A 20971-nucleotide genomic window follows, 5' to 3' on the forward strand; every position below is an offset into this window, starting at 1 on the left:
ACTCGAATGAAATCTAAGTGGCAAAGGGCTCGATATAGTCTCATGGGCGGTTTCGAGCAAAATCTGGTCGAGAGCATCACTGTTTAGATGAATCTTCTGTAGGTCTCAATGTAAGATGCTTCGCTTGAGTTTTTCCGCAACTTACTGTAGTTTGGAGTCGAACCCTGTTTGGATACTATTTTTCCTATTTCGGTTACCGCAATTATAGGTTGGTTGGTCTGTAGGAAAGTGCATGCGATTGTGAGCGTATTTCCGTGAGAACCGACGAGCGGAACCTGCATTGCATTCTAACCGCGCGACCGTGCGTGCGCAGGATTCATGATCGCACTTTTCATTGTGACAAATTCCTCGAAATCGCCGATTCGACAGTGAATACATTCCGTATTCACATACCAATACAAATTCGTAGACGAGACACGAAAGAAAGAACCCCGAGCAATGGTGCAACGGTCGACTACCTCGATTTCTCTATTACTGCTGGCAATTTCGTTTGTGTGGAGATGCATCGCAACCGAAACGAGTTTGCGAGTCGTGACCCGGGAAGAACTCGCGGTGCACGACGGCAAACAAAACGACGCCCTGTGGCTCAGCATACTCGGTGAAGTCTACGACGTGACGGCTGGGAAGGAATACTATGGTGAAAATGGACCGTACTCTGTGTTTGTGGGGAAAGACGGATCGGTTCCGTTCGTGACGGGTACATTTACGGAGGAAGAAGCCGCCAAGCCGTTAAGTGTGTTGGAACCCCAGCAGATGTACGGAATCGAGAACTGGCGAAGCTTTTACGAGACTGAGGAAAAATACAAATACATAGGAGTACTGGAGGGTGTACTGTACGACAGAGACGGAAACCCTACCGACGAATTGCTGAGACTACGAGGAGTGTTGGCGGAAGCAAAAGTAGAAGCCGAGCGACGAGAAGCCGCCCGCAAGGAAAAGATTCGACAACGGCGACTCAAAAAGGAAGCCGCCGAACAAGCCGCTCAAAACACAGCTAGCAAAAACGGAGAACTGTAAAGAGACACGTGAATATACCGGCAAGCATTGACGAGATGCAATGGACTATAACTATCTACCGACATGCCCAACTACCCGGCCTGCTGTTTGCTACTGTAGGTAGTAGTAATGCAAGATTGAACCCGTTTCCAGGGTCAGGTTTATTGAATCGAATAGACTACGTCATCCGTATGTCCTTCGACATAATATGAAGTTGCAAACCGCCCGTTGCTCCACCAGTCGTTGTACCACTGGTGATTATCTTATGACAACGGATATTGCGAGAGTGACATTGCCGGCGTGGAAGGCACTGTTACTGGCATCGGTGGCTCCAGATACTTGCGGGTTGGTCTTGACTGTGAGCGAGTTCTCAAACGAGAGTCCATCTCTAAAGACGGCGACAGAGGAGACAACTTGTCTATTCACAATCAACGAATCTCCAAAGAGCTGAGTGACGCTGCTCGAGTGCAGTCCCGAGATTCGGAAGACCAGATTTCTTCCGAATTTGTCGTACGACCGGCAATTGTTTGATTACCCAGTGGCGAGAGATCGAACAGTTCCCATTCCAGAATGAGACATCTTCACACCATCGTAGAAGATTCATCGGCACCGTTGGCGTCGTCGTCGCTGCGTAACACAACAAATCGAACCTTTGTGGCCTTTGTCATGGAAAGTGTTGTGCATGTGGTTGGCTCCTTGAGCCAATCGGTCTTGATACGGTATACCTTACCGATCGTACATCAGATATTGCTAGTAGTCGGATTCCCCGAGGACAGCTTACCAACGCCGGAGGCCTGGACCTACACCTTTCTAGTCGTCGTTGTCACCGCATTTGCGTATAAGCACCATTCAGCTCGTCGAAAACAACTGAATCAGGAGCTGTTGGAGGCACAGGCTAAATTACGCTACCTGCAGGAAAAGCTTTTGACACTCCCGAAGGACGACACCAAAAAAGAAGTACGCATTTTCATGGACGGTGCCTTTGATCTGCTTCACTACGGACATATGAATGCGTTTCGTCTTGGTCGTTCACTTGGAACACACCTGGTGGTCGGAGTCAACTCGGACGAGTCTATCAGCCAATGCAAAGGGCCTCCCCTCATGAACGACGAGGAACGGATGACCATGGTTAGTGCTTGCAAGTTTGTCGACGAAATCTTGCCCAATTGTCCATACATTATGAATCGCGAATATTTAGACTACGTTATTGAAACGTACAAGATCGATTACGTCATTCATGGTGACGACCCGTGCATCGTGGACGGTAAAGATGTATATGCCGCCGCCAAGGAAGCCGGAAAGTACAGGGGAATTCCACGAACGGAAGGAGTTTCCACTACCGACATTGTCGGCCGTATGCTCCTCATGACCAAGGAACACCACTATCACAACGAGACTTCCTCGATCGACGAACGAGACGATGAGGTGCCAAAATCTCCTGGAAGTTCGCGGGAGTGGCTCGGGCGACAATCCAAATTTTTGACGACTAGTCGTATGCTGCAATTATTCAGTGCCGACGTACAGGCACCCACACCACACATGCGGGTTGTTTACATCGATGGAGCCTGGGACTTATTTCACCCTGGCCACGTGGCGATCCTGAGAGCTGCTCGTGAAGTAAGAAAGCCTGAGTGCTGTTTTTGTGTTGCCGAATCATCCCGTTACTAACCGATGCCTTTTTTTGGAACCGTAGCGTGGTGATTATCTAATTGTCGGTATTCACGGTGATGCCACCGTCAATCGCGTTCGGGGAATGAACTTGCCACTCATGAATTTGCATGAACGCGTACTCAGTGTTTTGGGTTGCCGATTCGCTGACGACGTTCTGATTGACGCACCGTATGATGTCTCCATGGAAATGATTGCCTCACTTAATATTTCGGAAGTCGTCGGTACCAACGATCACGACATTGGTGAATTTGAGATGAAATCACAGACGCATCGGTACCGGCATGCGGAACAAGCTGGGTTATTGCATTTGATGGACATTCCGAGCAAATTTAACATGGGACGAATTGTGGAACGCATCCAACGCAATCAGGAAGCCTACCAAGCCAAATTTGAACGGAAAATGGCAGCAGAGCGAGAATTCTATGAGCAGAAGCGCGCCAGTGAATACGATGCGGCCTTTCATGAAGGAAGAGTAACTTTTGTGAGCTAGCTAGATCCGCCAAACATGAAACTCTTTCCCTCGTTTTTGCCATTCAATAAAGTTATTAGTCGACATTTGTAGTTTGTTATGTACACTCACAGTCAACTGATTATTGAGTTGGATCCTTTTCGTTCGTCCACTAGCTTCTTGGTTTTTAAACGTTTTCGCGGAGGGCCTTTACTGTAGCGCATATTGCTGAGTTCTTTGTCAGAATCTTCGCTAGAAGACGGGTCCGTCTTCTTATCCGAGTTCCAATCCGAATCGTCGACGGAACCCTCCATCTGCTGTGAGGAGGAAGAGTCCGTCACAACTGTAGCTTCCCCTTGTCCCAAACAATAGTCTTGTTGATTCGTCAACATTGAAACAGAAGGTTTATTATCGTACGAGTTCCAGTTTCGTACACGAACTGCAGACTCGTAAGATTGGCGAAGTCCGAGGAGAATAGACCCGGCGGCCTTATCTTCTTCGGTGCGTTGCTTTTGAAGGCTAGGTGGACGAGGCTTTTTGGAAGAAGCTGCGTGTCGCTTGGCTAAAGATACTGAAGAAGTTCCACTTGCTGCACCTCTAGACACTACAACCCCAGAATTTACACATTGCGGCAAATGGGGAGCACAGTCATTACTTGAATGTAAATTCTCCGAAGATTTTTCGTTCTGAGTCAGAGAAAGCAAATGCCGCTCATAGGTCTCTTGCAATTGTTTCGCAAAAACTTGGCTCTGACGGTCAGAGTCGTTGCTCGATTGAATGGTAGACTTCAAGTGCTGTTCATACGTTGCTTGAAGTTTCTTGGCGAAATCCTGTGGCTGCAAATCGGAGTTTGTTATAGGCGGCTCTCTGCAAGATGATTGTGGTGGAGGCGAAGCGTGAGTCAAAGACGGTTGCTGTGGGAGCTGCTGCTGCTGTTGTTGTTGTTGTAGGTTGGCTAGTTGCGACAAGGCCGGGACTAGCGACGCAGCAACCTGTGCAAACGCCCAGGAGGCAACTGCGTTAGAAACATCCTGTGAGCTAGGGGCCGCAGCGACAGGGAATGGTCTACGTTTGGGGATGTACGTTTACAAGGTCAGAACAGTATTGGCGATCCGCATGATTGGTCAGCGAGAGCGAGTACTTACGGCAAGGCTGATACAGAAACAGCGGAAGCTGGAGTGTTCGGTAGTAACCACTGCCCTGAGGCACTGGTTTGAAAAGAAAAGGGCACTTGTGCGATCGGCGCGGGCGCAAGCTGCTGCGCCCCGAGAGTAGAAAACCCCTGACTCGGAGGAGCTCCCCAGGACTGAACAGTCGGTGCCGTCGCCGAAGCTGCCACGTTAGGAAGCATCAACTTATCCACTTGTTGAGATAGCGATACTAGCATATCGGAATGAGCTGGAAGCGACAAAGCCGAATGGCCCTCCTCGACCCGTAGACGGAAGCGGCGCTCCAAGTGATCGAGCTCAGCTTTTGCAATCTGAATTTCTGTCATCGTAGGCTGCACCCTATCCCGAAACTGGTAAACCCGACGTCCCAAGCAGGAAGCCCCGGCATACTTTTTAGTGATTCTCATGGGATCGCAGTTTAGTTTGTCGGCGAGGTACGATCTCAATGTCGATCCTTCTGGGAGTGAAATAAAACCCGTACTGAAGTAGTGAATGATCCGAGAGGTGTACTCTTCTTCCTCAATCTTTAGTAGTCAAAAGAGTGTGAGGAGTAGACGCGGGACAACCGCATCTTGCTCGGATCTTTGCACTTACCGACCATTTCCCCTTGCGTAATTTGGAGCGATCTCGCTTTTTGTTACCATTTTCGCTTCGCTTGGTGTCCTGGTCCGGTTTGCTGGTTTTATCGTCACTTTGTGAAGTGGAATTTGTGCTGGCATCGATCGATTCACAGCCTTCGGACGAATTCGTCGTGTTCTGCTTTGGGAGCGTTTCGGATTGTCCGCTGGTCGAGTTGGTTTTACCTGCAGCGCTGTCCTCGACACTAGTATGTGCGCGTATCCGGGAAATCTGCGTCTTGTTGGAATTGACTGTGAGCTCCATGCTGGTCGTTGGACACGGGACTGCCTTCTCGGTCAGGTCCGGGACTTTCGCGGTTGCATTAGAATTCCCTTCCTTTGCTACGTTGCTATTCGCATCGTTGATAGAGTCCATGGCGGTTGACAGTGAATGTGAGTTGCTACTAGCGTTTGGATCGAAATTGACAGTGAATAACTTGGCGCTCTCGTCACTCTCGGTACAGACTCGGTGATGGATAAGAAAACCCTGTTCGTATAACGCACTCCGAAAGTGATATGAACCAATGGGGGTCTATTGTGGACAGAAAAGCAAGAGTTGCAGTGGAGACGCTCGAAACTCCATAAACAACACCATGATGGATACCAATTGGATTACCCTTTCAGTGTCCAAAATTATCTAAAAAACAAGTAATCAGACCTTGCTCGTTAAACAAAAAAGTACGCAATTTGTTGACAGGTGACGCAATTGATGCAACCGTGCGTACGAAAGGAGCTCAATTTGATTGGTGGAAATATATACCGATTTCGCTTTACTTAACATATCCTTGAGATCATTCCTCTAAATGGAGTCATCGGCAGGAACCTTTTGTTTTCTGTTCGACAGCAGGTGAGAAGTGCGTACTTTGGAACTGCACTGAATATGCCTGTTGACGTCGTTCGGCGCCGATTCTATTGGAACTTCAGTGGTGTCAGGTCACGGAAGTGAAGTGGACTGCAACCACGAGAAGAATTCAATGTCGCTGGACTTCGGAACTCCGCCATCCCGTCTGTCGTCCCTTTCAGCTTTACTCGGGTTTTCCTTCTCCATGTGTGATCTGAGGGAACATTTACATTCTGAATTTCACATTCCCTTTTTGTGGCGCTGGAGCCCTTTTTCATTGGAGAGGATGTCCCCCGCCCAGACACAAGTTGAAGTTCCGGGTTTACAGGGAAGGCTTCCACGACAAATTCTGGCTGGGCGCAGTGGGAAGGAAGCACGAACCAATCGTCGGTCGGGAAAGTGCAACGGACATTGCGCGGCTGCGGATCGTGCCAATTGGCGCAGGAAATAGTAGGTACAGCCAAATGGTGTGTTACTACAGTTAGCGTTTTCTCGTCCCCTGCCCTCCCCAACGCTTCCGGTGTTTGCCTCTCGAGGGGGGCTTGGAAACACACGTGGATCTTCTGTCTACTCCATCTTCAAGCCGTGAGTCTCATGGATAACTGATTTGCCAGTCGTTACGGTCTAACAGTGTCTTGTCCTTGTCTCTTTCTATTCCGGAAAGATCCTACGGGACTAAGCGTCTGGCAAAACAGAGTTGCTCTCTCACTTGCTGTTGTTACCTTGCGCAGCGATTCTCTTTCCCTGGGTGAAGCGTAGACTGCGGGGTCCGCTGGGTGTTGTGGTTGTGTTTGTCACTCCAACTATCGTTGCTGTCGCTTGTAACGCTTAAATCAATTCACAAAAGCATGCAAAATAATTTTCCACAGCCGCTGTTTGCCCCTGCGGGTCAAAATGGGATGCAGGTAGGTACAGGGGTGTGTGTGTTGTTTGATGTTTGTGTGTGTTGTTTGATGCGTGTAACTGCAACTTTTTGCTTTGGACGAGTCGTGAGTCTGTGAAACGGACCTCTTCTGATGCGCACATTCGTTCGCTTTTTGCTAGATGGATGATTTTGATTTGAACGAAATCTTTGCCGAGTATTTTACCAATGAGTTTGATGACCCTTTGAACGCCTACACGAGCTCAATGGCGAACCACAACGGGGCGGTAACAGCCGTTGCCATGACGCAGAACGACACCGTTCCCACGGAAGGGAGAAAACTGGCCCAGACTGGGGGATTGACCTTGCCCACGGGAGGGATTCGGACGACATTTCATACTGCTGCCATACAAAAGGCACCATTGATTACCGATGGGACGAATCCGGTGACGAAAAAACAGAAAACGGACGAGCAAAGTCAGCAACAACACCAACAGCTACTACACGTGCAGAACCCCCTGCAACAACAGCAACAACAAGCCCTCGCCGCGGCTCACAACAGTGCCATGCAGGCTCATCAGCAAACACAGAATGCTTCGAATATGCAGCACCCGGGTGCCGCGATGGTACAAGGGGGTATGGTGTCCTTGCCCGTGGGAGTGGGAATACGTCTCGGTGGAATCGGAGGGATAGCCCCGGCAACCGCGCAATCCGCCACGCGGACTTCGGGCGTGCCGGGCCAGTTCAACATGTGGGGCCCTGGTACCGGGGGAATGTCGGAGCAGGCGGTGGCGGAACGCCGTCAGAGAAATCGTGAACACGCCAAACGCAGTCGTGTGCGGAAAAAGTTTATGCTTGAATCCCTGCAGGAACAGGTACGGGAGATGCAAAAACAGAACCAAAACCTGCGCATGCTGGTTCAGGAACACATTCCGGAACACGCAATGAAAATTATTGCCGAGTGCTGTACCTCGAGTCCGTTGTTTGAAGAAATGGACGGCATAGATCAAACGAAAGGGGCCAATCTGGAACGTGCCGATTTTTCATTGATGCAGAGTTTGACAATGGGACAGCAATGCTTTGTGCTGTCGGATCCGAAACTACCCGACAATCCGATTGTGTTTGCAAGCCCAGGGTTTTACAAATTGACGGGTTACACCAGTCGGGAAGTTCTGGGACGAAATTGTCGCTTCCTTCAGGGACCAGGCACGGATGCCAAGGCTGTCGACGTTATTCGAAAAGCTGTGGGCACCGGCTCCGATGCAACAGTCTGCTTGCTGAACTACAAGGCTGATGGAACTCCGTTTTGGAACCAGTTCTTTATTGCCGCGCTCCGAGACTCGGACAATTGCATCGTGAATTACGTAAGTTTTGCTTTTTTTGGTGTTTGACAAACGCGAGAGATGGAAAAGGATGCTTACTACTGCGCGTCCTCCTTTCTTGCAGGTGGGTGTACAAACAGAGGTCGAGCCTCAAGCGGGAGTCTCCATGTTGGAAGACAAAGTGAATGCCATTCTTCCACTGCAGACAAAAGATGATAGTAGCGAGTGATAAGCATCATCCGATATGGATTTTTCCCAGTACTGTTTGTTTCATATAACAGATGCTCGCGCAATAGACCAGTTGCCAATGATTATTCAGGGACACACATACATATCTTGAACCAATCTCCAAAACGTGGGCATCTAAATTAACTTGTCACTGCCGCTGTTTGTCTACTTTTTCCCTATAACTTTATTATTCTTGTACCTTTCTTGACCTCTGAGGGGGCTCCTTGGATGGCGCTGACCCCACCAGTGAACTCTTACTAAGCCGTACCAATATTTGATCGATTGCCTCGGACGCACGAATCCCTTCCTCTTCTGCCGCCGTTCGTTCACCGGGCCGGCGGTTGTCGAGAATTTTTCTCCTTTTCCGACGCTTGGCGAGCTGAATGAGATCCACCTGCTTCATCGTGTCGTCTTCGTCCTCAAAAACCCAGGTGTACCCGATCGATGGCTGGTATTTTGCACAAGTACTGAGCGCATCGCACGCTCCGGCGAGTCCTTCCAGCGTCCTGGTGACGTTGGCTTTCATGAGCGATCGGACTGCCGGCGACTTGTAAACAACACCTTCCACAATATAGTAGATACCGAGAACCTTGACTGTCGTTGGGTTTGTTCGAAGGACATGCCGGACGGCGTACAAAGGCGATGGCTGTGTGTACATGCTGGGATCCGGAGGGGCGAGTAGCTCGTATTGTTCCCCTGATAAGCGGGACAGAGCAAGATTGTACTCGTCTTCCGCTGCTCGCGGTGACATCGGCTCGCCTTGCACACCTTGTTGGATGAACATGCCTACAGCAATCCCCTGCATTGCTAATACTTCGTTACTGGTGTTCACAGATGTCCGAAAGGGATTCAATGGGTGCAGAAAGTAATCGACAACATTTACTCTTGACAGACCAAATCTAGCCAAGAAAACGGGGTCTACGAAGGATGCCGTCTCGGACATGATGCTGGGTAAAGTTGGAAAAGGTGTCGGTTGTTTCAGGAGAAGATGAGCCTAACAGTTAGTAACGCATACCTCGTTTGTTTGTTGGCAGGTGTCACTGTCAGCAATTTTAGTGTTTTTTTTTCACTGGATCGACATTTCTGCCCTTTTGCCTTAATGTCTGGCTTGACGTCGGTGATTCACTGGCAAACTCTCGGACTCCCTCACCGCGGCCAATGGTTGCGAAAAAAAATTCACTGGAATAAATACAGAGGCAAAAACGAATAGATCTATGAAAATACTACTCTAAGGTTTAGTGTGATGCAGGGCTATGACCTTTGTACTCCGCGGTAAAGGCACCCTCGCCAGCCGTGAGGCTTCTCAGACGGGTGGCGTACCCCAGGATTTCAATTAGTGGAACGTCACCGCGAAGCAGCGCCTTGGACAGTACGTATCCTTCCTGCTCTCCTACGAGAACGTCGCCAACGGTTCCCCTCCGACCAGTCAAGTCTGAAAGAACCGAACCCACCATATCGTTTGGAAGTGTTACTTCGACGCTCATAGTTGGTTCCAGAATAGTACAAGAAGATTTGTGTTCCGTCAAGAGTGTCGAGATTGCGTGGGCTGCTGCGGCACGCAAAGCTCCGGGCATTGCATTCAAACTAGCCAGACCCTCCTCGGCATCAACATTTACAACGTGACATCTGACATTGGCCATCGAGTAAGGGCCAAGCGGACCCCGCTTCAGGGCGCCCCGGCATCCTTCCACCAGCGCCTTGAAGACTACGGATTTAAGCACCAGCTCTTCTTCCGTCGCAACCTCGCTGACTTGCAAAAACGATCTAGCCTCTTCACTGACGGTCACGGCAGGATCGGTCAGAATCATGCACGGCGAGTCGGGTGATGCATGGCACCACGCAGGTTCCAGTTGTAAGTGAATGGCAGCTTGCAGTCTCTTGTCTCCTACAGTTCGATCGTAGTTCAACAGTCCATTAGTTTCGATACTGGATGTGACCGTCTCCCGGTATGCGACTGAAGGCGCCCCCACCATTACCTCCAAGCCAAACTCACTTTGGATCCGGTCGAGAGCGACCTCAATGTGTAGCTCACCGAGTCCCGATAGCAGAGTAACCGAATCATTTTCTTCGACGACGAGACTCGGATCTTCTATCGACAAAAGCGTGAGCACTTCCGATAAGCGGGTTTGCTTTTCCGTCGACTCCGCCTCTAAGCGCACCGTCAGTACGGGCTTTGGTGAGGCCACTCCGGAAAGACAGAACAGAGGTTCGACTTTTTTTCCCTTCTTTTGTTTCCTAGGCGCGACCATTATGGTGTCCCCAGTGGCCACACTTTTAAGATTTACCAAAGCGCAAACATCGCCACTTTTGCAGACGCCTTCCTGTAGATTACCAAAAGTACCACCCGCCAGCTCGAGCATTCCACCAATACGTTCCGTCCGCGGTTTTTGTGCAGGCTCGCCTAACACGGGAGGAGAAATGACTTGCACCGTGTCGCGATCACGCAGTTCACCAGAGTATACCCGAGCAAAAACTACACGCCCATCACCACTGCCTCCACGTCCTTTCATGTGAACAACCTTAAACACCAACGCTAGCAGCGTAGGGTGTAGTGGGTGTCCAATAGTTACGCGTTTTCCAGGAGTGCGAGCAGTCGCGTTTGATTTGGTTGGAGCCATGCCTTCGTCTAGTAGTGTCAAAGCTGGTGGAAGACGGTCCAGTGGTGACGGCAACAGATCGGCAATCGCATCCAAAACTGGCTCCACACCGCGTCCCCGAAGAGCAGCCGAAGCCATGACGGGGAGGGCCTTTTGCGCCAAGGTGGCTCGTCTTAACGCTGCACGAAGCTCAGCGTTACTGGGCTGTTGCTCATTTAAGTAGAACTCTTCAATGCGTTCGTCACATTCGGCCATGGCCTCGATGAACTCCTGGCGAGCATCCATGGCTGCTTTGGTAATATGGCATGTTTCGTCGATGGGTTGCCGGGTTCCGGTTTTCAGGAGAGGTAGCACTTGCGGAACGCACTCTTCCACGTTCGACACGTTGCCGACGTGATCGGGCCACACAATTGCACGCATGTGCACAAGATCTACCACGCCGACAAATTGTCCAGTTTCTGCCGAGAGGTCGTCCACCGGCACAGCCACGAGATTGCGGGAAAACAAAGAGCTGGTAGGGATCTTGTTACTCGACTGGAAAATCGGAATTTGTGTTGGAATGGGGTTGGCCCCTGGTAGCTTTTGCTTGATTGAATTTATCGCGTTCCCAAAGTGACAGCCGTCCTTGTCCATTTTGTTAACGAGGGCGAGACACGGCAACGGTTCGTGTGCGTGATCGTTCTGATTCGACAGTCTACGCGAAGTATCGCGGACTTCTTCGGTGGTAGCGTGGTTGTTCAATGACGGACGCGTCATGGCCCTCCAGACGGTTTCGGTTTGTGCCTGGACGCCCGCGACGGCATCCACGACCAGGACGGCACCATCCAAGACAGCGACGCTCCGATTGACCTCGACGGAAAAGTCTACATGCCCCGGCGTATCAATCAGTGCAATCTAGAAGGACAGTTGGTTGAGCGTGTGCACGTGATGTGAGCAAAACAAGTGGTGGAATGTACATATTTTAAGCACACGCATGTACGCACACTCACACACTCGTACAAAAAGTACACACACTACGCGGACGTACCGTCACGTTATCGTTCGCGTCGAAGTCGTCCCCCGATCGATTGTTGTGCCATCCCCATTCAAAGGAAATTGCCGCACTCTGAATCGTAATTCCACGCTCCCGTTCCGCAGGTAGATAGTCTGTCACGGTGTTACCGTCATCGACGGAGCCAGCGTGTTTGACAATCCCGGCCAACGCGAGCATCCGTTCCGTGACGGTTGTTTTGCCAGCATCCACGTGCGCAAAGATTCCAACGTTCCGTACGTGCTGGAGTCTCTGGATTTCCGCCTGTGTTCCATTTTGGTCGAATCCGTCCCTCTCTACGGCTGTCGTCGCAACCGAACTGTGGAAGCGTGCACGACAACACGCCTTGACCGAATGGGATGCTGCAATCCGGAGATTGGTTTGGCGCACGCGACGAACGTCGGCTCGTCGGAAGCCTGTTAGACTCGTCTTGGGAAGTCGAGCGATGCGGATCATGATTGTAACGGATTCTCCCAATGGTAAGGTTTACCTACGGCACATGATTATGGTCATAGGAAGGAGTTTTGAAAACGTTGTCGAACAAAGAGATGTGGTGTATATATGTAATAACAGTAAATAATATGCGGAGTGTTGTTGTGCGTTGGTGGTGGATTCGGTAATGCTTGCTATGCTACCTACGGTACGATATGGTTCGTCTGGGATTCACTCTACTAGCTAGAGAGAAGGGACTACTTACAACTACAGGTGGCCGTACTTTTCTCCACAGTATTTTTTTGACTCTGAATCGGTTCGTCCTCGATCGTTGGTGTAGGACTGTCGTACATCGCGATTTTGATTTCGTAATTCCAAGTGCCGTTGCACCTTATTTTCCAACTTGCAAAAAGCAAAGAATCACCCCGCTCCACAGAGGCAATGGTTGGGAGTCCTAGCTAGACTCTAGTCTCTACCAATCTAGAGACAGACTCCCGGCTCCGATAGATAGTTGCACTAGGGGTGTAATGTGTTACATCTAGAGATACCGTGCAGCAGCGATTGCTCCAATCCTAGACGACCGAAATACTGTACCCAATACAGCACTAGGAACAACAAATCCTTACATAACATGGGCACGTATGTCTATCGCTGATAGTGCGTGCCGTTGCGTTTCTTGCCAGTGTTCATCCATTTCACCAAATGTACGCTCTTTCGTGTATCGCCTTCTCCAGAAGCGCCCATCCATCCCTTGCGTCCAAGTCGGTCCAGCTTTTGGGCCGACTTGACGGACTCCGAATCTTTCAAACCCATCTGTGAAGGTTCGCGAGGGCGAGAATGACTGCGAGCTTGGCTGAGATCCCGACGAGCCTTTTCTCCCTTTTCCTTTTTAATCTTTTTCAATGCGGCCTTGCTCAAGCCGGACACATCCACATCCATGGCCGCATCTTCGTCATCTGCACCACGACGACTGCGACTCAGTGAGCGTTCGCGTTTTCTGCCACGTTCCAGCAAACGTCCACGCTCTAGCATCTTGCTCGAATCCACACCGATACTGTCCATAGTCTTTCTGATCTCGGTTGCTAGTAGCGTACCGGCATCGTGCTTGTCTTTGCTCTTTCCGCGGATCGATAGGGGAAGCATCGGTTTGTTTTGGGTATTCGTGGCCAGCTTCTTTTCTTTGATAATCTTCTTACGGGCCCGAATCGCTTCAACCGCAGCTTCTTCCTCGCTTTCGAGATCTGATTCCGGCTCTTCACCCATGCGAGCGGCGTCGGATTCAGCCACCAGCTGCTCTTCTTCCCGTTCCAAAGCTTCAAGGCGGTCCAAAATATCCGCATCCACAAAATCGGCAATGTTCTTGCCGTCAATGATCTCCGGGATCTTGTCAAACTTCCACGAATCGTCCGCCAAGTCGTACTGGTCGCGATAATCAGGAGCCCATACTCCGGGTCCGCCACCTTCCCACATGAGTTCTCGTGCGGTCTTGCGGATGTTGCCACCGTCCATGTCGACATCGCCGTCGGTGACACCATCCTTGACCGACGGCGCGTAACCCGTACGCGAACGCCCTGGTTTGTCCTGTCCTGTTTCCTGGGCAATGCGGACAGAGTCGGGGATAAACGCTCCGCGTGTTACGCCGTCACGGGGTGCCGGGTTAAAGACTTGTAAACGATTCATGACGCCTTCAATCTTCTTGCCCGAGACGCGAGCGTCCACGCGAGTCGCCAGTAATTTGTCACAAGCCGCGGCTTTGACATCGGAAACACCGTGTTCCGATAAGTTGGACATGGTCATGAGCGAGCAGTTGGCGTCGTCCGCTAAACCCTGTACCATGGCACGCTTGGCCTCTTCCAACGATTCCCAAGGTTGCTGATCGACCTTGTTGACGACCACAATGAGCTGCTTGTTCGCAAACAAGGGTTTGATCGAACGGAAGAGCGAGCACTGCTGATCAATCGTGTACCCACACTGCTCCGAGATATCCACAAAGTAGAGCACACTGCAGGTCAAATGCGCGAGGGCAATGATGGCCTGCATTTCAATGGTATTCCGTTCCTCCAACGGATGATCCAGAATGCCGGGAGTATCAATCACCTGCCAACGCAGATACTTGTAGTCGCAATGTCCAACGAACAAGCTCTTGGTCGTAAATGCGTAGGGCTGTACATCGACGTTGCCGCGGGTGATCTTGTTCATAAAGGATGACTTGCCCACGTTGGGAAGTCCACACATGAGCAGGGTACGCGTGTTGGGATCGAGAGCGGGCAAACGGGAGAGATGCTTACGAACTTCTTCCAAGTACGCCAAGGAGGCTTTTTGGCGTTTGAGGACCGTACACATGCGACCGAGTGCGGCACGTTTCAGACATTTGCACCGGTAAAGCGAGTCCCCGTACTTGACCATGCGAATCATATCGCGGGCGATGGAATCCACCAACGAACGAGCCGTGTTGATCTGTCCCAAGGCCAGTTTGTAGTGATCGCGATCGTAGAGAGTGTTGCAAAGATCTGCATAAAACGGATGAATGTCGTTTAAGCGGGGAAAGTCGGTGAGCATCCCACTCAATCGCTCTGAAATGGTTTGTTGGGTAAACTTAATCTTTCGCATACTGGAAAGGTGGAAAGGTTGCAAAGATTCGTTAGAATGACTAGTGATTGCAATCTAGACATGGCTCTCGCGTTTCCGCAGCGCACATACTAAAACGACCGAATCCGCGTGATCTTGTATCCTGGGTGGACGACGGTCGGTGTCCGTCGCTGGGTCCGCATCAAGACAATGTCGACGAGTTCCGGAGCCGTCGGCACGGGCTTCATGCCCTTGAAGTTGTAGACCGGCATGTTTGAATATCTCGCAACTTGGTCAAACAGGAGAAGAAGGATCTGACCTATTGACTGTCCCACCAATACTCGAGTATTGACAGTGAGGAGGGTCGGATGGATACTCGTCGGTACGCGGGTTGTTCTTTCGCAAAAAAGCCAGGCCAAGTAGACAACCAGATTGAGAAAAGTTACTTGTCGTCGTCGTCCGGTTGGCAGATTTGGCGGAATGATTTCGGTGGTGGGGGACAAAGCGTTTCCTCCCCTGCGACGTCTGCTTGTCGCTCCCGCTTTCTGAACATGTAATCAGGGTAAGGGTTTTGGGAGCGATTTCGGGGACATATCGCTGGTGTCCGCATTTCTGGTTTGGTCCTGCCCTTCCGTGTGTCACTTCCTTGTCGATTTAACGATTCTCACCCAGATTCGTACGCCATTTCGCATCTTCCGCATGTGGTTTTCGAAACGCATATCACCGTCATTGTACGGCATAAGTATTTCATCACCATCGTGTATTACGCCAAGTGACATCAGACAAGTCTGCCAATCATAAGAACCGAATTTGAATGCGATCACGCGATTCGAAGCGACGTGTCGCTAAGAAGCTCGTTCGTGCATGAGAGCCTGGCAACCTATGCAAATGGGGAGAACGAGAACACGGCAAACTACCGCTTGTTACGCTTGACATCCGCCCATCACTGACGCCGCTATTCGTGTTCTGTCCGGGATGGGGTGTGTGTGTGTGTGTGTGTGTGTGTGTTTCGTTGACTGTAAATGCTGAGATAGTCACAAGATACTACTATCAAGCACAGTTCAAGAAACAAGCAAACATACTTCAGTCAACATCCTTTCAACAGGCTACCGTGTCCTCTGTTCCTTGTATAACTCACAGTCAAGCGCGAGTCCGTTAAGAAAGACCACGGCAGTTAAACACTATGCTTTCGTTCGTTCCAGGCCCACACCGGCAGCGATTAGAGATTCGTGATCCGCACAGAATCACTCGTTGTGCGGCTCCCGGAGACGAAATCCGGCAATCATCGTTTGGATCAACCGTACGCAAGGATGAGACTTGTGGAGAAACCAAGGAAATGCCGCATCAATTTTTATCGGATACCGCCATTCCTCCGCCTGGTCCAATCCTACACGGTACGGGTAGCGGCGGTGGTACATCCGGTTTCCGTCGCACCAAGTCGGTCTTTTCCATGTCTTCGGTACAATCTAGTGTGTCCGATTCTTCCGAGACTTCTTCTTCTCCCTTGCATCTGCAGCCACCTACCCAAATTCAAGAAGCCGATCGTTTTCAAATTCAAAACGTACCGCACTCGTTCGGCCGAGACGTTCGAGCCTACACGGAAGATTCTCCTTGGGCGCCGGTCTTTGATGCGGGGATGCGCAAGGTCCTGGAACCGCATCTGCGTCGAGCCCGCCTAGATCGTGAACACGCTCGTCAACTCACGGTCCATTGCCTCGGGCAACCGGTGGAGAGCTCCATCGGCAGCTCCGCGCACGTGCCGTATACCTCACTACGATACGAACGGCGGTTCTTGTTTGACGAACAAATGTATCCCTTGCATCTAATTCTGGCGCAGACACTCAACGTGCAAGACCTGTCGCAGGTGCATCAAGTTGTAAATGCGGATCTGATGAAACCGCTTCTTTGTCGTGACACAAGAAGAGCCTTCCACGTTGCCTACGACAACTTCATCACGTCCTTTTGTTTACCCCTACTACATGAAATCGCCATGATCAAGAACATTGTGCACAGTGCCTCGCATCGAGTCACATATCGCTACCAAGCCTTTCCCAATATTAGCATTGTTCGTCCCGGTGACGAAGCTACCCTACCTACCTGCCAGACAGCACAAGGCAAGAGTATCGGATGCCTGTATTTTCACATTCCGCTCACACCGTCCCACGGAACCAATGCGTTGTACGCCGAATCGTACCCCGGAAAGGAAGATTGGCACCCCCTACAAGCCAAGTCCTTCGGTCTCGGATATCTGTTTGATGGTGCCCGGTGCTTACAATTCGGCCTCGAGAACACTACAAAATCGTCACGCGTGTCGCTCGATTTTTCCGTCGCCCTCTATTGCGAGAGCAGCGTGGCTAAACCAAATCACTGCCGTCATCAAAATCGTGCGGAAGATCGTCACACTGTACTCTGTCCACCTGAGCTCTTGCACGATGCGTACTCGCGGGGCGGACCAGGGTACTACGAGGAAGCCGTGATAGATTTGAGTCGTCCTACCGCAACGTCATCGGCTCGGCACAACGCTGGTACCAAGCGTTGCACCAGCATGGTGCAACGTAAACGTGGCTGCAGACTCATGGAGCCCGATGGACGCATGGGAGCGCCATTTGTGTAAAAGAAAATGCCACATCCTAGTTTGGGTGACATCGGACATGCTGGATGCAGCGCTAGCGCTAGCAATACTCGCGTCTGATGTTCCAGCTTACCTACACATTCCAAGTTTTTTTTGTTTGGCTGGCATGTCCAAATCTCTACGCCAAGAGAATCTTCATATTGCGTAGCTGTTACAAGTCGCAAAGCTAGTGAAAGTGATACCTGCATTTCCAAAATGATTAGTTCTAGCAATAGAGATGCCACATGCTACTTCGTTAGGCATATCCACACTTCTTGGGCAACACGACGTCACTGTTCCAATAGTTTCAGCGTTTTGTGGGACCAACCATAAGCTTCCTTATGTCGATCAAAGAGCCGCTGGACCTCAGCACAAAAGCGATCTTGCATTTCTTTGACGTGTGCGTCCGAAATATCGCTGCCCGTTGTCCTTACGGGTGGCAAAATTGGTTGTCCCATTACGTACGACAATCGTTGTCGGAAAGGGATGGGCAACCCGCCGACTCCAAAAAAGAGGCAAATGCTCACGCGTAGAAACAGGGACAGTTGCTCCAGGCCAGGAAGCTCCAGACGCTTCAACATTTTGGTAGCGCCGAAACAGTATACGGGAATCACTGGGATACCGTGTTTTATTGCCAAACGCAAAAATCCACTCCGTACGATAGCGTACTCTTCATCCGGATGCGTGTTCGGTTTCGGATATCCTTCGAAAATTTCTGCAATTCCTCCAGGTATTACAGCAATGCGATCGCCCAATGCTAAAGCACGTTCAACGGAATCTTTGGAAGCGTCTCTGGTCATGATAGAAGCAATGGTAAGGAAATAATACTATTGTGGCAAGAACAAGGGAGAATTTCCGGAAGCTCTTCATGGCGATCGACTTACACCGGATTCGCCCAAGAGATGAAATCCCGGACTACAGGAAACAACCTTGTGGCGGTTGCCACGACCGGACGAACGTAGCCAAACGATTGTGTGGCAATATCGGGAAGCACTCCAAAGGCGAACGCAAACGGAAAGATTCCATGTGGCGCGAATGCAAAAATCGCCTGGAATTTTTAGTTTCGATATATGTGTGAGAATGCGGCAATGGATAGCGAAATTAGGGCAAGCCCTTGTGTCTCACCTTGTCTTGTTGGACGTCCATAGTAATGCCTTTCGGTTGATCCAAAATCACTTCCATAGCAATAAACTTTACCCACGCTTGGAAGAGGGACCACTTTCGTACTTGGAGCCATTTGCCGACACGAGGAGATCGGTGGGGTCCGCCAATAACGAGAACTGCCAGAATCACGAGTAGAGAGGCATACAAAGCCCGCTTTCGTTTATCTTTAGCTTGCTTCCACCGCCTGTAGACCCATCTTGCGGTCAATGGAACCCATACTAGCGAACCGACAATAAAGATACTGCTGCCAGCGACGATGAGACGATCAAGAAAGGAAATATCGGAGGGGACTCGAACGAGAACGCGACTGTCAGGAGGGTGCAATGGATACACGGAGGATCCTGACGGATTTAGGCCAGATCTTCTTTCTTTCATGAAAAAACTAGAAAATTGAGTGCTTTCCTCTTGGAGATGTATGTTGAGCTGTCGTCGTCCGATCACAACATTCGAAATGGATCATTGGATCATGGCATCATGGTCCGTGAAAGTGGACAGAGTTTCCGTTAGGTTTTGTCTGTCCTGGCTGGGGAAAGCTGCCTGTGAAAATCCACACGTAATCCGAATGAGATCTCTGGACACGACTGGCCTACGTCATCTACAGAAAGATGTTGTTTTGATCATTTCTCTACTACCTAGATTGATGTTTACAACAGTCTATCTCGAACCCAAAAGAAATCACGTATTGCAGGTCCCTTGTGACGTTGTTGGCGGCATCCGGGTTGGTTGAAGGAACTTTCTTGCGTGATCTGCGAGGGCTTCATCTTTTTGGTATTCCCGGGATAATGCATTTTGGAGTGTTTCACAGTCAACGGGCCGTGGATGTGGAAGACATTTGGAGCCGTTTTGTTCTAGAGCTACGCTTGATAGTGTAAAGTCCCGTACTCCTCTCGGGGAACATTCATCCCTTGCAAAAAGTTCTAGTTTTTGCATCAAGCAACAAGATTTGAATCCGGCTGACGCTGTTTGACGTGCCTAATCGAGTGCAAAACGTGAGCGATTGCTTTTCAACGTGGTATCGTAGATTTCTGAGCTCCCTTGTGAAACGAAATTCATGCTCCATCATGACCACAGCTGCACTTCATGCTAACAATCCTCATGCCATGAGAGTAGCTACGAATACAGGCCCTCGGCCACAACTTCGTCGAGCTGTCTACATTCATGTTTCGGACCTCACAAACGCCTACAACATCGATCACGCTCGCCTTGAGGAAGAACTTATTAGGGTGCAAACTAACCGAGACAAACCTTCCGAGCCTAGCTCGTCTCGATTTGGTGTTCCTACAGAGCTGGATACAAGCGCCTCACAAAAAAGATTGCAGCCCCCTCGTGGAGGCTACAATCTATGCGTGTAAGTGAATTATTCTCCACGATTGCGGCCGTCTACGGTGTAGCGGTTACTTATCTCATTCATTTACTCGACTATAGTCTGGTGGGAAAGGTCGAAGTTGTAGTAGATAAATATCGGGTCGATGGATCCCGGGTTCGACTGGCTGAAGTCGAAGTAGGGGACGAAACTGGAACGGTCTCTCTTCGAGCCAGAGACGAGCAGATCGATGGGCTAACGGAAGTTTCCCAGCGGGCTGGCGCCGTGGTATTGAGAAATTGCACCCTTGAGCTATATCAAGGAAAGCACATTCGCCTGGCGATCACAAAATGGGGAAAACTAAACAGCTTTCCGGATCAGATCGCCAGTACTCCGCCTCCACCGAGCAAAATGAATCACGATCGCAATTTTTCTTTGATTGACCTCAGCATGGTTGCGAGCGAAATGGCAAGTGACCCGTACAGGTCGACAGAAGCAGATTCGCATAACTCTTCCATTCGTCAGCAGTCTTATCCTCCTGCCCAGCCTAGACGCGGACAAGGCAGAAAAAGTTCTACACTCAAAATGCAGACTGGTGCGTCGGTCGTCTCTCACCACTATCCTACCAGTGCGAGCGCAATCCCAATGCCTTACAGCCAAGGTAATTTACACGGCTATGGATACACAGAAAGCATGGAGCCGCAACCATACACGTACCATACTCGACCTCATGAAAGAATGACCTCGGCTCAACAGCAGCAATTGATGATGCAGCAACACTACGAAATGCAACAACATCAGTTACAGCAGATGTACCAGCATGCATCCCAGGGCCGTCAGCAAATGCTTTCATCGCAGCCAATAATGATTGCTCCAGGCTTGCAAGCCACCTCGAGTTTCGACACCGTTCCAGAGACTTCGCCGTTCCTTACCTCTGGACATGGTGCTGCCGCAAGTCCTAAACAGCAATCGCAATCCAATCCTACATTGCGCTCAGACTCTCCCCAATCTCAAGGGAAAATGAACCCACAAGCCGCCACCTATGATCCTCCCTAGGTTAAACCTAGCGAAAAGTAAAGGGTGGCTAGGCTCGGAGGTTAAACGGCCGAGCA

The 20971-nt window shown here is 50.3% G+C and overlaps 9 protein-coding genes across 9 annotated transcripts; 5 read left to right on the top strand and 4 right to left on the bottom strand.

Moving 5' to 3' along the window:
- Positions 1–438: 438 nt before the first annotated feature.
- On the top strand, positions 439–1017 carry PHATRDRAFT_40162 (predicted protein; the record flags this gene model as incomplete). Its single annotated transcript, XM_002184069.1, has 1 exon — positions 439–1017. One exon carries the CDS (start codon positions 439–441, stop codon positions 1015–1017), a length of 579 nt encoding a protein of 192 aa, XP_002184105.1.
- Positions 1018–1965: 948 nt separating this feature from the next.
- On the top strand, positions 1966–3157 carry PHATRDRAFT_40163 (predicted protein; the record flags this gene model as incomplete). Its single annotated transcript, XM_002184070.1, has 2 exons — positions 1966–2613; positions 2690–3157. The coding sequence occupies 2 exons, from the start codon at positions 1966–1968 to the stop codon at positions 3155–3157; spliced, it is 1116 nt and encodes a 371-aa protein (XP_002184106.1).
- A 38-nt stretch (positions 3158–3195) lies between these two features.
- On the bottom strand, positions 3196–5305 carry PHATRDRAFT_49457 (predicted protein). The gene is made up of 4 exons (XM_002184187.1): positions 4879–5305; positions 4261–4808; positions 3771–4180; positions 3196–3712 (listed from the first exon to the last, which is right to left on the bottom strand). The coding sequence occupies exons 1-4, from the start codon at positions 5275–5277 to the stop codon at positions 3678–3680; spliced, it is 1392 nt and encodes a 463-aa protein (XP_002184223.1). The 5' UTR covers positions 5278–5305; the 3' UTR covers positions 3196–3677.
- A 2363-nt stretch (positions 5306–7668) lies between these two features.
- PHATRDRAFT_15977 (predicted protein) lies at positions 7669–7995 on the top strand (the record flags this gene model as incomplete). The annotated part of the gene is made up of 1 exon (XM_002184071.1): positions 7669–7995. The coding sequence occupies one exon, from the start codon at positions 7669–7671 to the stop codon at positions 7993–7995; it is 327 nt and encodes a 108-aa protein (XP_002184107.1).
- Positions 7996–9362: 1367 nt separating this feature from the next.
- Positions 9363–12289, bottom strand: PHATRDRAFT_49459 (predicted protein). Its single transcript, XM_002184188.1, has 3 exons — positions 11779–12289; positions 10148–11645; positions 9363–10039 (listed from the first exon to the last, which is right to left on the bottom strand). Exons 1-3 carry the CDS (start codon positions 12235–12237, stop codon positions 9390–9392), a joined length of 2607 nt encoding a protein of 868 aa, XP_002184224.1. The 5' UTR covers positions 12238–12289; the 3' UTR covers positions 9363–9389.
- A 423-nt stretch (positions 12290–12712) lies between these two features.
- Positions 12713–15200, bottom strand: PHATRDRAFT_30365 (predicted protein). The gene is made up of 3 exons (XM_002184189.1): positions 14914–15200; positions 13822–14824; positions 12713–13749 (listed from the first exon to the last, which is right to left on the bottom strand). The coding sequence occupies exons 1-3, from the start codon at positions 15051–15053 to the stop codon at positions 12859–12861; spliced, it is 2034 nt and encodes a 677-aa protein (XP_002184225.1). The 5' UTR covers positions 15054–15200; the 3' UTR covers positions 12713–12858.
- Positions 15201–15756: 556 nt separating this feature from the next.
- Positions 15757–17599, top strand: PHATRDRAFT_49461 (predicted protein). Its single transcript, XM_002184072.1, has one exon. It carries the CDS (start codon positions 15965–15967, stop codon positions 17393–17395), a length of 1431 nt encoding a protein of 476 aa, XP_002184108.1. The 5' UTR covers positions 15757–15964; the 3' UTR covers positions 17396–17599.
- Positions 17600–17618: 19 nt separating this feature from the next.
- PHATRDRAFT_49462 (predicted protein) lies at positions 17619–18931 on the bottom strand (the record flags this gene model as incomplete). Its single annotated transcript, XM_002184190.1, has 3 exons — positions 17619–18184; positions 18277–18440; positions 18518–18931. 3 exons carry the CDS (start codon positions 18929–18931, stop codon positions 17683–17685), a joined length of 1080 nt encoding a protein of 359 aa, XP_002184226.1. The 3' UTR covers positions 17619–17682.
- Positions 18932–19380: 449 nt separating this feature from the next.
- On the top strand, positions 19381–20915 carry PHATRDRAFT_55046 (DNA binding protein; the record flags this gene model as incomplete). Its single annotated transcript, XM_002184073.1, has 2 exons — positions 19381–19904; positions 19982–20915. Exons 1-2 carry the CDS (start codon positions 19618–19620, stop codon positions 20913–20915), a joined length of 1221 nt encoding a protein of 406 aa, XP_002184109.1. The 5' UTR covers positions 19381–19617.
- Positions 20916–20971: the final 56 nt, after the last annotated feature.

The sequence above is a fragment of the Phaeodactylum tricornutum genome, chromosome 22, assembly GCF_000150955.2.
Source record: "Phaeodactylum tricornutum CCAP 1055/1 chromosome 22, whole genome shotgun sequence".
NCBI lineage: Eukaryota > Bacillariophyta > Bacillariophyceae > Surirellales > Neidiaceae > Phaeodactylum > Phaeodactylum tricornutum.

Bases quoted from the DNA above. Each gene is read 5' to 3' on its own strand.
- PHATRDRAFT_49461 (XM_002184072.1), top strand. From the start codon at position 15,965: ATGCTTTCGTTCGTTCCAGGCCCACACCGGCAGCGATTAGAGATTCGT.
- PHATRDRAFT_49459 (XM_002184188.1), bottom strand. From the start codon at position 12,237: ATGATCCGCATCGCTCGACTTCCCAAGACGAGTCTAACAGGCTTCCGA. The intron at 11,646-11,778 runs GTACGTCCGCGT...CTGTCCTTCTAG, and splicing joins ACGCGAACGATAACGTGACG to ATTGCACTGATTGATACGCC. The intron at 10,040-10,147 runs GTGAGTTTGGCT...ATCGAACTGTAG, and splicing joins CGCTCTCGACCGGATCCAAA to GAGACAAGAGACTGCAAGCT.
- PHATRDRAFT_49457 (XM_002184187.1), bottom strand. From the start codon at position 5,277: ATGGACTCTATCAACGATGCGAATAGCAACGTAGCAAAGGAAGGGAAT. The intron at 4,809-4,878 runs GTAAGTGCAAAG...TGACTACTAAAG, and splicing joins TACGCAAGGGGAAATGGTCG to ATTGAGGAAGAAGAGTACAC. The intron at 4,181-4,260 runs GTAAGTACTCGC...CCCCAAACGTAG, and splicing joins GTTTCTGTATCAGCCTTGCC to ACCATTCCCTGTCGCTGCGG.
- PHATRDRAFT_30365 (XM_002184189.1), bottom strand. From the start codon at position 15,053: ATGCCGGTCTACAACTTCAAGGGCATGAAGCCCGTGCCGACGGCTCCG. The intron at 14,825-14,913 runs GTATGTGCGCTG...CCACCTTTCCAG, and splicing joins ACGCGGATTCGGTCGTTTTA to TATGCGAAAGATTAAGTTTA. The intron at 13,750-13,821 runs GTCCGCATTGCC...CCGTCGGTCAAG, and splicing joins GAGCGTTTATCCCCGACTCT to GATGGTGTCACCGACGGCGA.